This window comes from Bos grunniens, chromosome 14 (genome assembly GCF_055505025.1).
Source record: "Bos grunniens cultivar Pamir isolate PY7600 chromosome 14, Bosgru_T2T1.0, whole genome shotgun sequence".
NCBI lineage: Eukaryota > Metazoa > Chordata > Mammalia > Artiodactyla > Bovidae > Bos > Bos grunniens.
The window spans coordinates 74877278-74891359 of record NC_141178.1 but is presented as its reverse complement, the minus strand read 5'-3'; the positions used below and the strand labels follow the sequence as shown (position 1 = coordinate 74891359).

At 49.0% G+C, this 14082-nt stretch overlaps 1 protein-coding gene across 6 annotated transcripts in view; it reads left to right on the top strand.

Annotated features, from left to right (window-relative positions):
- Positions 1-597, top strand: part of DNAAF11 (dynein axonemal assembly factor 11) — a 70757-nt gene extending 70160 nt beyond the window's left edge. For 4 of the 6 annotated variants that reach the window (XM_086337379.1, XM_086337378.1, XM_086337376.1 and 1 more), the window contains one exon: positions 239-597. In XM_086337379.1, coding sequence (XP_086193505.1) covers positions 239-416 — 178 coding nt within the window. In that variant the 3' untranslated portion in view covers positions 417-597. The remainder of the gene's footprint in view (positions 1-238) is intronic. The other 2 variants (XM_086337377.1, XM_086337383.1) reach the window with 1 other exon arrangement.
- The last annotated feature ends 13485 nt before the right edge of the window (positions 598-14082 follow it).

The window sequence follows — 14082 nt, the reverse complement described above, 5'->3', positions numbered from 1 at the left end:
GTCCTGTCCTCAACCTGCCTGTGTGTTAGCCCTGCAGCACCCTTTAACCCTTTATTTCTTCAAGGGTTGAGTCCTGCTTCTACAAGGCTTTAAGCCACTTGAATCCAGGAGCAGTCACCTATACTCCAGGGAGAGTACTTGCCGATGTTTGCCAAACGAATGAATGAATGAGTGGAATCTACTTGAAATTTATTTCAAAATGATATCTCTGTTTCCTTTGCCCTTTTTGTTGTTCTAGAAGCCAGCAAATGGAGAGACTAGAAGTAGACCCCAGCAAGCATTCCATCCCTGATGTGGCCAACATAGTTCAGGAGAAAAAACACATGCCCAGAAGAGTTCGCACTGAACCCAAAATTATACCAAGTGAGGAAGATCCCGACTTTGAAGATAATCCCGAAGTGCCTCCTTTGATTTGAAATCTCAGGCCACACTGCCTGTGACCTGCCAGACCCAGATTTGCTCCATACAGAGAGTGTGTATGTATTATTTACGGGGTAGACACAGTTATTTTCAGTATTAGTACTCCAATGCGTTAGCTTCTACTTAGTACATTAATATTCTAAAACCAGTTTCCAATTAAAACGTGTACCTTCAAAATGCTGTATAATTTTTTTGTAATAAAGCATTGGTTAGTTAAAATGTTTAGTAAATCGTAGAACGATTACAGAAACATGCTGATTGTAAATCCCAGAACCATGGACCTGGGCAGATAGATGAAGTCAAGGGTTAAAGAAAGCACTGATCATTAAACCGGTACCTCTGCTTTATCTAGGAGAAGGCAATGGCACCCCACTCCAGTACTCTTGCCTGGAAAATCCCATGGGCAGAGGAGCCTGGTGGGCTGCAGTCCATGGGGCCGCTAAGAGTCGGATACGACTGAGCGACTTCACTTTCACTTTTCACTTTCTTGCATTGGAGAAGGAAATGGCAACCCACTCCAGTGTTCTTGCCTGGAGAATCCCAGGGACGGGGGAGCCTGGTGGGCTGCTGTCTATGGGGTCGCACAGAGTCGGACACAACTGAAGTGACTTAGCAGCAGCTTTATCTAGAATATTATTAACTCAGTATTCCAGATACAGGAAAACTGTCATTACTCTGATCATGACTTAATAGCATTTAAACCAGACTCCTCCCCCAACCCCTCTCCCCCTTCCCCACAGTACACACACACAAATCAACAAATACATAAGTAGCTACTGAGTCCTGGGACCTGCTCTGTTTTCACAGAGTCGGTGGTAAGAAGGCAGTGAAATATGCACAGATGTACCACCTCAGGTGGTGACAAAGCCCGCAGTCAGAAGGAAGTGGAAGTGCTCTTGCCGCCAGAACCAATGCTTCTAAACCAGCAGAGCCCAGAATTGCAGAAACAGGAGTAAAAGTGGCCTGTTAATCATTAGGGGTGTTAGTGAGAGAAACCTCTCGCATTTCGATCCCTGATCCCAGATCCATGCTCCTTGGCCCTGGGAGAAAGACCACCACATGTTGAATAGGAATTCAGAATCTATACTTCATCCTTGGGAACATTATCTCACCCACACAAAGTATTATCACCCAGTTGGCACCGTAGGTGAGTCCGCAAAAGGCCATGTCAGTGTTCTAGCAGGCCAGCTGCTCCAGAGTGATGATGAACGTGGTGAGTCCAGTCATTCCATAGATACAGCTCCGTGGGCATGCTTCATTTGTTGTAACGAGTCCCCTGGTCAGAGGCGGTGCTCCGTGAAGTACTGCGGCAGTGAATATGGCTGCCATTACGTAAACCCACAGATGGTGGTTTTGGCAGAAGTGCTATAGGGAAGGAAGGCAGATTCATATTCGGAGTAAATGTATATTCCAGTGAGAGCAAGGTACCCCTTCTTCCACGATGGATGGAAATGTTCCAGTGTAATCAACCTGCCAGGCAAAAGCAGCTGATGGACTGTCCCCTGGGGTACAGTGCCATATACGGAGTTCACTGTTGGTTTCTGCTACTGTCGAATCGGTCACTGTGGATGTCTGCAAATTGTATGACACTCCTCCCATCAAGAGGTGGATTCTCTGATCTCTCATCTTGAATATGGGCCAACCTTGGTGACTTGCTTGTGACCTGTAGCATAATGATAAAATGATGTTACATGGTTGTCAAGGGTTTCCCAGATGGCTCAGCGGTAAAGAATCCACCTGCAATGCAGGAGACATGGATTTGATCCCTGGGTTGGGAAGATGCCCTGGAGAAGGAGACGGCAACCCACTCCAATGTGGTTGCTTGGGAAATCCCGTGGACAGAGGATTCTGGCGGGCTACAGTCCATGGGGTCACAAAGAGTTGGACGTGACTTAGCGGCTAACAAGAACAACATGGTTATCAGGGCTAAATCAGAAAAGGCGATATCACTGCCATTTGATTCTCTTGGTACATTCCCTCTGGGGAATCCAGATGCCATGTAAAAAGTCCAACTTCCCTGGAGCTGCCATGCTGGAGATGCCACAGTAGGTGTTCCTGCCCACAGCCCCAGAAGCACTCTCAGCTGATGGCGTCATCTACCAGACCTGTGAGTGGGCCATCTTTGACGTCCAGTCCTGGCCACCATGTGGCTGCAACTGCGTGAGACAAGCCAAAGTATGAATGGCCCAGATGTGCCTTTCTAAACTCTGACCCGCAACACTGTGAGCAAAATAAAATGGTTGTTGTCACCCTATAGACATAGGGAGAGTTTGTCCTGCAGCAATAGCTACCAGAACCGGATTTGGCACCTGGAAGTAGCGAATTACCATAACTAAAACCAAAGACTTACAGTCATTGCTTGAGGCGGTCAGAAGCTAGAAGGACCTTGAGGAGGTTTGTGACAGTTGGCTCCCTCCAGGAAGCAGACACCAAGAGAGAGTTAGAAGTGTGAGAGATTTATTGAGGGGAATGGCTTAACGAGTTGCCAGTCCAGGTTCGATGCATGATGCTGGATGCTTGGGGCTGGTGCACTGGGACGGCTCAGAGGGATGGTATGGGGAGGGAGGAGGGAGGAGGGTTCGGGATGGGGAACACATGTATACCTGTGGCGGATTCATTTTGATATTTGGCAAAACTAATACAATTATGTAAAGTTTAAAAATAAAATAAAATTAGAGAAAAAATAAATTTATGCTAAAAAAAAAAAAAGAATGCTGAAAAGAGGGAGCTGGAGTAGGAAAGGCTTCAGACTTCAGGTTTTAGATACAGGCTTGACATCCGTAAAACGAGGAAGGGTGAGGATGGAGGAGGATTGGCTAAACGGAGCCTCATACTGCAATGCAGCGCTGAGAACGTCTCAGCCAACCCAGCTGGCAGCTCCAGGGCAAGACGGCCCATAGAAGGAAGACAGGCATGCTGGACAGAAATGGCTGTGCCCGGCAGCCCCTGCCACGTTTCGTGGTTGCAGGGAAGCCAGGGAGAGGGAGATGGCCAGAGCTGGAGAGCTGGAGCAGGTCTTGGAGGTGCTGCAGCTGGAGGCTGCGGGCTCTTTGCTCTCCACGTGGCTGATTCTCTCTAGGAGAAGCTGAGCAGCACCCCTCCATGGCCGAAGACAGAAACTCACCTCCAGGTGGCTGTCAGTGGAAAGAGGAAAATGCTTTTTAGTGCTTGAACAAAGGAGACCTTCCTTCTGTAGAGAAAGTTTAGCAAAACTGTTGCCTGGGGGTAACATGGAAAAATGTCCCTGATGACTTATTGGGGTTAGTGAAAGAGATTTCCAAGTAGAATGCCAAAAGTATCCATCAGCTCGTGCCTTTTAGCTGCAAAATCTAAAGGCACACGAAGTCCATTTTCAAGAAGAATTTAGAGGAAATACGAAGGAACTAAACGGGCTTCGTTCAAACATAACGAAACCTCGTATAAACCAAAGTGGTGTAAGGTGAAGAAGCAATGGCCTGACGTCGAGATAAAGCACAGATGCTCACAGACACGGTTCACAGCCCTGGCGGCTGGATGCAGAGATGCTGAGTGTGGTTCCTGGGGAAGAAGCTTGGCGGCAGGGCTTCTCTCACTGCCACTCTACATGGCAGATCACTGGAAAAGAGACGCTGAACACAGTGGTTGCTCTTCGCCTTTTCTCGTGAAAGCCAAAATCATCCTGATTTCTTTCATTTAGAGAAAACATACTATGATAGGTCTTTTATAAAAGCAAACTGGCATAAAAGTGAGGGACATCTGTGTACTAGGAGACTGAATGAACACCTTGGCACTCACTCTCATGTTTTACAGGTTTTTTTTAAAATTTATTTATTTTGGTTGCACTGGATCTTTGTTGCTGTGTGCAGGCTTCCTCTAGTTGCAGAGTGGGAGCCACTGCTAGCTGCGGTGCGTGGGCTTCCAGGGATGGCTTCTCACGGGTGGCTTCTCTTGTTGCAGAGCCCAGGCTCTTGGGCGCGGGGACTGCAGTAGCCATGGCTCACAGAGCTTGGACGTGGTAGTTACGGTGTACGAGCATAGCTGCTTCCCAGCATGCGGAATCTCCCCAGACCAGGGGTCGAACCTGTGTCCTCTGCATTGGCAGGCAGACTCTCATCCACTGCGCCACCAGGAAGTCCCCATTTTACAGTATTAACAACTGAGACTCCCAAAGGTCAAGGGACTGGCCCTAAAATAGTGTAGCAAGTTGTTAAAATAGGATTCTTTTAAAATCATTTTTGATAAAATTTCCAATATGAGTTTTGTTTTTTTTTCTACCAAAGTGAATGAAACAATTCACATGACAATATTTTCCAAGGAAATAGTCACAAACCTACTTTCTCTGGTCTTAAAACTGCTCCCTCCCTTTGGGAATGTGAAAAGGGGATCTCAGAGTAGAGGGGCTTTGTGGAGGGTTATATCTTTGGGGATAAAGCTGGAAGATTCTTGGGGTGGTGTTGTATTCTCACTTCATCCTACTGGATGAGGGGCTTTCAAGGGACTTTGAAGGTGAGGGTAGATGAACACATGTCTTTGGAGAGCACCGTCGCCTTTTATGTCCGCTTTAGGGTCCTTCCTTGTAGTCCAGGCTTAGTGAGAAGTTCTCCAGGGAACCTCACTGGAGAGCTTCGAGAAGGGTTTCCCGAAGCTGGGGGCACACAGCTGGTACCATACTCGTGCCTGAGAAACCCGAGGCTGGGGGAGGCACTGTACACGCCTTTCCTAAGGACGGGAAGTGGGAGATGATGGCAGCTCGCATGGCTGTCCATCGGGGCTCCCTAGGGGGTTGAGAAGCCCCACGGCAGAGGCTCAGGGTGTGCTGTTGTGTGCAGAGGGTTGAGGAGGAGGACCCCGAAGCCAGGGCTGGGGCATGCAGGGGATGGACGAACTGGGAACCTCTCTGGAGTTGATGAAAAGGCCTCCAGGGGAAGAAAAGTCAGTTTCAACCCTCCGCCCGGCCGACAGAGCAGCAAGCCTGACCGAGCTGTAAGGACTTATCTACAGCCGTCAAGGTCCTGGCCACTCAGAGTTTGGGGCTCGAGTGGGAAGAGGACCAGAGAGGGTAGCAGACAAGTGACAGGAGCCCCACCTTCTTCCCAGGGAGGGAGCAGGGAATAAACATCTGGACCTTCCTTACTCCCTGGCTACAACTCCCCAATGGCCAAGCTCAAGTGAAGGCCAGGGCCTGGGGAGCCTGCTGGTGGGGACCCCAGGGTCAAGCTCCAGGACACTCAGCGTGGTGGTGGGGCCGCACTCCCCTCCGCCTGGCTTCCCTCACCCTATCCCCCCAACCCGTCCAGGATGGGGCTAGAGATCCTGGTGTCTGGGAGGGGGGTGGCGGGAGCAGGGGAGCAGGATGAGAGAACAGCCTTCCGCCAGTTGCTGGTTTCCATCCTGATCAGCCTGAGAAGGCGGCAGGGGAGGGAGAGGAGTTGATGTCATACGAGGGTTTGGACCTTGATGGGGACAATCGCATTACTGAGTGGAGACTGAGGATAGCATTCAAATGGCTGAAGGGTCACCTAGAAATACAAGGAAGTATCACTGGATCTGCTTAAATTTTCATCCAGGGGCAGGAAAAGACCACCCACATTGAAGAAAGGGCAACCTAGAGCATGTGTTGATCACAGCTGCAAGGTGAGCACTCAGTGTTAAGTGTACACTAATCGGGGACTTCCGGGTGGTCCAGTGGTCAAGAATCTGCCTTCCAATGCAGGGGAACTAAGATCCCACATGTCCCAGGGTAGCTAAACCCGAGTGCCACAACCAAGACTCAGGACATTAAAAAAAAAAAAAAGTGTATACTAACAGTAACCCATGATGCCAGAATCGCTGCCCTGGCTGTTTTTCCAAATTCTCTTTTCATCGCCCTCCTCTCCCTCTGCCTGTGCTCATCTCTCTCTTCGAGAAGGCTCACTACTTCAGCCTTACATCAGCTCCCCCCCCCCCCCCCGGGGACAGCGGAGGGCGTTTTTCCTCCTCAGTCCCCAGGAGAAAGGACACTGCATGGCGTGTGATGTCATCCTCTGTCCCCAGGACCCAAACACGCCAGTCCCTGCATTTTTTTTTCCTCCCACTTTTTTTTTTTTCCTTGAGCAGCACAAACCGGTCCTTCTGTATCACTGGCCGTCCCACCGGCACCAGCACAGCGGTCATGTCTCTGCATCCGCGCCCAGCTACAGTGACAAGCGCTGCGGCAGGAGCCCCTTGCATGTGAATAGCCTGCCAATGTCAAGAGGAGGCCAGCAACCGTGACTCTGATGGGAGGTGTGTGAGCCATGAGAGACCCGGGTGTGGTGCCCTGGTGCTCGCCCCTTCCCAGAAGGCTGCCCTCTGCCTGGCAGCTGGGGCTCCACGCACAGCGCACACCAGCCACTTTTCATGGTCTGTTGCAGCTTGCCTGACACATCAGAGGGAAAGTGTCACCCCGTCTCCAGCTGATACATGTCAGACTGATGCATCTGCACTCTCACAGCAGACCTCAGCTCAGCGACATGCCTATTTCCTGTTGTTGCTCCTTCCCTTGGGTCTGGTGTCTTCTTTGAGCCTCAGTTGGATATGCTCATGGGTCTCTTCAACGTACGCACGTTTCCTGAGTACCTACTAAGTGCAAGGAACATATCAGGTGCTAGAGAAGGTTCTCCCCTGAGAATATTCTCTCCCGGTTCTCGCTCCCCTCCTGCTAGTAACCTATGGTTCCTCCTCCTTCATCACGTCGGGCCTGTACCCACATGACCCCTTTGGCACGTCCTCTCCATGAGCACACCCTGCCTTTCTGGGACACGTGGGCACACCCCTGTGGCTTGTGCTGCCAGTGCTCTGCCCCTGGAATCCCCATCTCAGGTACACTCCTCGAATTCAACCGACTCGTCTGGGCTATCCGGAATCTTCTCTGGCATTGTCTTCACTCGTCTTTCCTGCCACTTTATTTATTCTGCTTCTTGTGTTCTGGCTTTTGTTTCATGGATTTACTTTCCAATCATCCAGTTGAGAAAACACCATCACTGCTTCCTATGTTCAACCTTCTTGAGAGTCCCTTGGACTGAAAAGAAATCAAACCACTCCATCCTCAAGGAAATCAGTCCTGATTCTTCATTGGAAGGACTGATGCTGAAGCTGAAGCTGAAACTCCAATTCTTTGGCCACCTGATGTGAAGAACTGATTCATTGGAAAAGACCCTGATGCTGGCAAAGATTGAAGGCAGGAGGAGAAGGGGACGACAGAGGATGAGATGGTTGGATGACATCACCGACTCGATGGACATGAGTTTGAGCAAGCTCTGGGAGTTGATGATGGACAGGGAAGCCTGGCGTGCTGCAGTCCATGGGGTCACAGAGAGTCTGACGCAACTGAGTGACTAAAGTGAACTGATGTTCAGCCTTCAGTTGGTAACTCAATCCCATCAATTCTCCTGCAAAAAGAGCTCCTCTAGTCTTCTCCAAAACCACTGTTAGCGTCTGTATGCCATCTCTCATCATCTGCTGTGTTGGTGTGACCATCCCCCCACAGCCCGTGACTGTTGCCTAGAGAACAAGTCTGAGCCCATCAGATGCAGGCCCCTACCTGCTATGAGGCCACATCTCACACCATGTCCCCCCAGGCATCCAATCTGCCCTCCACACTGAAGTGGTCACCATTCCTGAGAGTTACATGCATGCTAAATCCCTTCAGTCATGTCTAACTCTTTGCAACCCCAGAACTGTAGCCCACCAGGCTCTTCTGTCCATGGGATTTTCCAGGCAAGAATACTGGAGTGGGTTGCCATGACCTCATCCAGGGAATCTTTCCAACCCAGGGATTGAACCTATGTCTCCAGGGTCTCCTGCATTGACAGGCAGGTTCTCTACCACTAGCGCCACCTGGGAAGCCTCCTGAGAGTCACATGAGGCTTATGTGCACACTGACCCTCTGTCTGTGTCATCACTGACCTGAGGTGGGTGATGTGCTGGGTCCCAGGGTCCAGGTGAGCCCTCTCAGTGATGGATGGAAGCAGGGTGGTGTTACCAAGGCCCAGAGACAGAGCGGAGGCCCTTCTGGTGAAGGGGAAAGCAGGACCAAGTGCACAAGGCCCCTATTCCTGGCTAAGACCATCAATTGTTGGGATCATTATAAGCACACAGAGACTCTTCAGAGGGAAATTAAGTCCAACATGAAGGGCCGTCATTCTGCATTGTCTGCACTGGGAAAGTGGATCCGTCCATGGTCCTGCAGGGACCACTGACCGTGGTGCCAGAGGCTCCGCCTCAGCACTCTGGGTGGTGGAACACTGTTACTGAGTCTTCTGACTTCCGCCATCAAAGGAGAAAAGAACGCCTGCCCTAGTTATTACACAACATAACCAACCATGCTTAGAGCCATGAGACAGCCACTTTAGCACGCTCACAGTTTCTGCAGGCCAGAAACACACACCAACACACTGGGGACAACACGTCTTTTCTCCTTTGTGTCTGGAGCCTCAACTTAAGACCCAAAGCCATGGATAGCTTGAGATCCGGAGGCTGGATGACCCCGGGGATGACTTCACTCACACCTTTGGCAGCTGAGGCTGGCTCTTGGCCAGGACCTGAGATGGCTGAAAGCCAGGACACCCGCATGTGTCTATGAGGTCTGGGCTTCCTCAGCAGTGGCTATGAGGGTCCAAGACTGAGCTTCCAGGGAGAAGGGTGACCAAGTGCCTGGTATTTCCATGGCCTAGTTTCAGAAGTGACTCAGCTCTCTTCTGCCACATGCTACTGATCAGGGCCACCCCAGAGGCCTGTCCAGGTCCAGGAAGAGAGGATTTGGTCTCCCCATCTCACTGGAGGAGTGGCTTCTACAAGAGTGTGTGAGATGACAGATATTGTTAGGACCTTGGGAAAATATGGTCTACCACCTGCCCTTCCTCCTCGGTGAAACTCAAGTTCTTTTAAGCAACATTTCCTGCCCCTGAAAGAAAGAGGAGGTGGTTCTTCCCCATTTGTTGTATGAATAAAAGATGTGGGCAACGGTGGCAGGGGGTGGGGAGGCATCCTTAATTTTACCGCAGGATCATTTTTATAACATATACCACTGCCTGCCTTGCCTCCTCGCCTTTTCTTGGAGGTTTCTATAAATAAAAATATTTACAAATCGATACAAGGCCAAATAAAGATCGTTGGAGGTGATCTAAGAGGCCTGTTCAGAGTTATGAATTGAATTCCACTTAATGTTCCTTAGGTTATGCAGATAAAAATAGAAGAGAATTTTTTTTTAAATTTCCTTTGGCCATATTTCTTTGAGACCAGCACTGACATTGTATTTGCCTATCTACGAGTTAATGTTTTTTCTGGTATTATCTCTGCATTCTATCCTTGGGTCTCAGTAGGTGGGTTCACAGGCTGAAACCACTGGCTCTCACTCCACCAACTGAGGACGGAGCTGCAGCTTTTGTTCCAGGCATTTCTGGGGATCATTCACGGTGCCAGGGCTCCTTTTCCCAGTGAGACAGAACCTTCTGGGGACCTCCTCTCTGCCGAGCTCCCATCTCTGCTGCTTTCCTGGGGTCACCGCCCATGCCCCAGGGCCCTGACTCCAGCACCCCCAATAGCTGCCCATGATCCTTTACTAGAAGGGGACCCAGAGCTGTTCCTACTGCACTCCAGGACTGTACAGTCTTTTATTTTTCACTGGAGGATAATTATTTTAATGTTGTGTTAGTTTCTGCCATACATCAATATGAATCAACCGTAAGTATACATAGGTCCCCTCCTTCTTAAAACTCCCTCCCATCTCCCCCTCCATCCCACCCCTCTAGGTTGTCACAGAGCACCGCCTTTGGCTGAACTCCAAGACTTTAGATAATAAACTCTAGGCACTTTCTGTCTTATTGTACTTTATTTTATTATACTTTGCAGATACTGCCTTTCTTTCTTTTTTTAATGTTTTTTTTTTACAAATTCAGGTTGATGACAACTCTGCATCAACAATGTTTATCAGCAGCATTTTTTCCAACCGTATTTGTTCATTTAGTGTCCCTCAGTCACATTTTAATGATTCTTGCACTATTTCAAGTATTCTCATTACTCTTTGTTACGGTGATCTGTGATCAGTGATCTTTGATGTTGCTATTGTAATTGTTGTGGGGCACCACTGTGCCCATATAAACAAACTTAATTGGTAAATAGTGCATGTTCTAACTGCACCCTTTCCCTCTCTTCAGGCCTCCCCATTCCCTAAGACACAACAATATTGAAATTAGGCCAGTTAATAACCCTACAACGGCCTCTAAGTATTTAAGTGAAAGGGAGCATCTTACATCTCTTTCTTTAAATCAAAAGCTAAAAGTAATTAAGTTTAGTGAGGAAGGCATGTTGAAAGTCAGGGCGGGTTGAAGACCAGGTGTCTTGAGCCAGTCAACCAAGTGTGAATGCAAAAGTACAGTTCATGAAGGTCATTCAAAGAGCTGCTCCAGTGAATACAGGAATGACCAGAAAGCAAAACCACCTTATTGCTGGGCTGTGTGTGCTAAGTCACTTCAGTCATGTCCAACTCTGGGCAACCCTATGGACTGTAGCCCGCCAGGCTCCTCTGTCCATGGGGATTCTCCAGGCAAGAATACTGAAGTGGGTTGCCATGCCTTTTTCCAGGGGATCTTCCCCACCCAGGGATCGGACCGAAGTCTCTTAAATCTCCTTAATTGGTGGGCAGGTTCTTGACCACTAGTGCCACCTTGGAAGACTGTATTGCTGATAAGAAGATTTGAGTGTCTAGATAAAACACCAAAGCAGCCACAACATTCCCTTAAGCCAAAGTTTAAGCCCTTCACTCTCTTCAGTTCTCTGAGAGAGGTGAGGAAGTGGCTGAAGAAATGTTTGAAATCAGAAGAGACTCGTTCCTGAGGTTGAAGAAAGAAGCCATTTCCGTAAGATAAAAGTGCAAGGTGAAGCAGCCAGTGCTTTCACAGAAGCTGCAGAAAATTATCCAGGAAATCTGGTATAAGGTAAATAATGAATGGAGGTGGTTATGCCAAACAACAGAGTTTTCAGTGTAGACAAAAGGGACTTCTATTGGAAGAAACTGACGTCTAGGACTTCCATAGCTAGAGAGGAGAAGTCAATGCCTGACTTCAAAGTTTTAAAGGACAAGCTGGCTTTCTTGTTATGGGCTAATGCAGCTGGTGACTTTAAGTTGCAGCAAATGCTCACTTACCACTCTGAAATTCTAGGGTCCTTCAGAGTTATGCTGAATCTACTCTGCTTGTGCTCTATAAATGGAACAACACAGCTGGATGGCAGCACATGTTTACACCATGGTTCAATGAATGTTTTATGTTGAGACTCGCTGCTCAGACAAAGTGCTTTCCAGGCGACGCTAGTGGTAAAGAACCCACCTGCCAATGCAGGAGACACAAGAGACTCAGTTTCGATCCCAGGGTCAGGAAGATCCCCTGGAGGAGGGCACAACAACCCACTCCAGTATCCTTGCCTGGGAAATCCCATGTAATAGGGCCCACATGGGGTCTCATTGATAAGATGGCTCGGTATGTCAACCTCACAAGCAAAGAATAAATCACAGTGATCTGTGAGACTGACCAAATTGCCCAAATGGCATCCTGTTATCTCACTGGCGCCTATCTTCTCAAAGCTGCGAGACCACCAGATTCCAGACCTCCAGCTACATGACCATCCCTTCAGAGAATTTTTCATTGGTGGGGTATAAGAAGGACTCTGTCAGAAAGGGAGGATGCTGGTTCTCCTTAAGAGCCAGTCACCCTCTCTTTTCCATCTAATAAATTTCCTTTTTCTTGCCTGACTGCCTGGCTTGCTCTTTTTCTCTGCACTCGCCTTACACCATGTACAGAGGAGCCTGGCAGGCTCTAGTCTGTAGGGTCACAAAGAGTCAGACACAACTGAAGCGACTTAGCCCGGCACGGTAAGTCAAATGTTTCTCTGAGTTCTGTGAGCTGCTCTAGCAAATTAATCAAACCTAGGGAGAAGGCAGTGGCACCCCACTCCAGTACTTTTGCCTGGAAAATCCCATGGATGGAAGAGCCTGGTGGGCTGCAGTCCATGGGGTCGTGAAGAGTTGGACACGACTGAGTGACTTCACTTTCACTTTTCACTTTCACGCATTGGAGAAGGAAATGGCAACCCACTCCAGTGTTCTTGCCTGGAGAATCCCAGGGACGGCGGAGCCTGGTGGGCTTCCATCTATGGGGTCGCACAGAGTTGGACACGACTGAAGCGACTTAGCAGCAGCAGCAGAAGGAGGGGACCACTGGAAATTCCAGTTTATAGCCAGTTGGAAGTGGATTGGCGGAGTTGAGAAGGTAGGCATTGTTGCAAGACTGGCTTGGTGGAGGGGCGGGCTGTGAATGGGAAGTCATCCTTTGAGGACTAGACATGGTTTGTACATCGATGTCCAGATGGGAAGCATCATTTTTTGCAACCCTAAAGTAATCATGTCTTGGCCTTTCCCAGATGGCTGCCAGTGGTTCCAAAGCCTTAGGTGGGAGAAGCCAAGTGGACCAGCCCGTCTCCCATCTTAGCATGTCCACCTTGGGCTCCCAAGGGTGCACGGTGCTTGGACCTCTCTGAACCCAGTTGTGGCCCACCTGCCCCACCGAGCTCCCCGTTAGCTGGCCACACATCAACTCAGTCCTGTTTCCTGGGGTGGCTCCACTGTTTCCTCACTGGCTTAACTTATGGAATATGACGCTCTCTCTAGGTAGACAGTATCAGAATCGGGTTGATATGAAGGCCAGCTGGTGCCGGAGAACTGTTTGGTCATGTGGGGACAAACCTCTCCACACGTTGTCATTGTTGGCCAGAACCATTTTATCCAGCGTGGCCTCAACTGCCCATTTCCTTGGAAGTACCAGACCTCTCTATTGAAATGATCAAATTCCAAACCTCTTCTATCTTAATTGTGTCACCTCCACTGACCAGGGAGCCTTGGAGGAAAGGGTAAGCTCCATATCACTGTAAAATGCTTCTGTGAGGCTTGATTGGCTCCCTAAGAGGAAGCTCCGCCTCTTAGGCCAAGGCAGGGGGTGGTCTTCCACTTCCAGTCTTCCACTCAGACATGCAAAATGAAATCCACCATGAGAAGTATTCCCCCAAACCCTCATTTGGACTCCTTGCGATGATCATACTCTTTCTGGTAACATAACTCTGGCCTCATTTCTTGTAAACAACCCTGGTCTTCTTTTGTTTGAAGATTGTTGACTGAAAAGAAAATGCACAACCTAAAGGTTGAGAATCATGTTTTGTCTTATTTAGCTGACTTTCTGAGGACTTCAAGCCTGGAAGACAACTTCTCACTTAGCTCTGAGGGACTGCTTATAGATAAGGTGTTTTGCAACAAAAACCAGGTAGTCGAAACATCAAAAGATTACCATTAAAGAAGCAATCTCAAGTTAATGGGAATATGTAAGAGCCTGGGCTCATTGAAATCATTCCTTTGATGTGTGTCTTAGCTATCTGGGGCCAGTGCCCTGTTCTTTTCCATCCTGAGTCCCCTCAGGGTGCACTGTTGGCATGGCTGCAGTGACTGAGGGTTTTAGCAGTCTCAGTGGTGGCTGTAGTGACTTGATAGCTGTAGCATCCTTGTTTACGGGTATGGCAGCAACATTTTTCATTCACAAGACTGTTCACATAATCTCGCCTCTGGTAACCAACAGAGCTGCCCTCCTTCATCAGGCAACGCTCTGCCCAAACCTCTTCTCC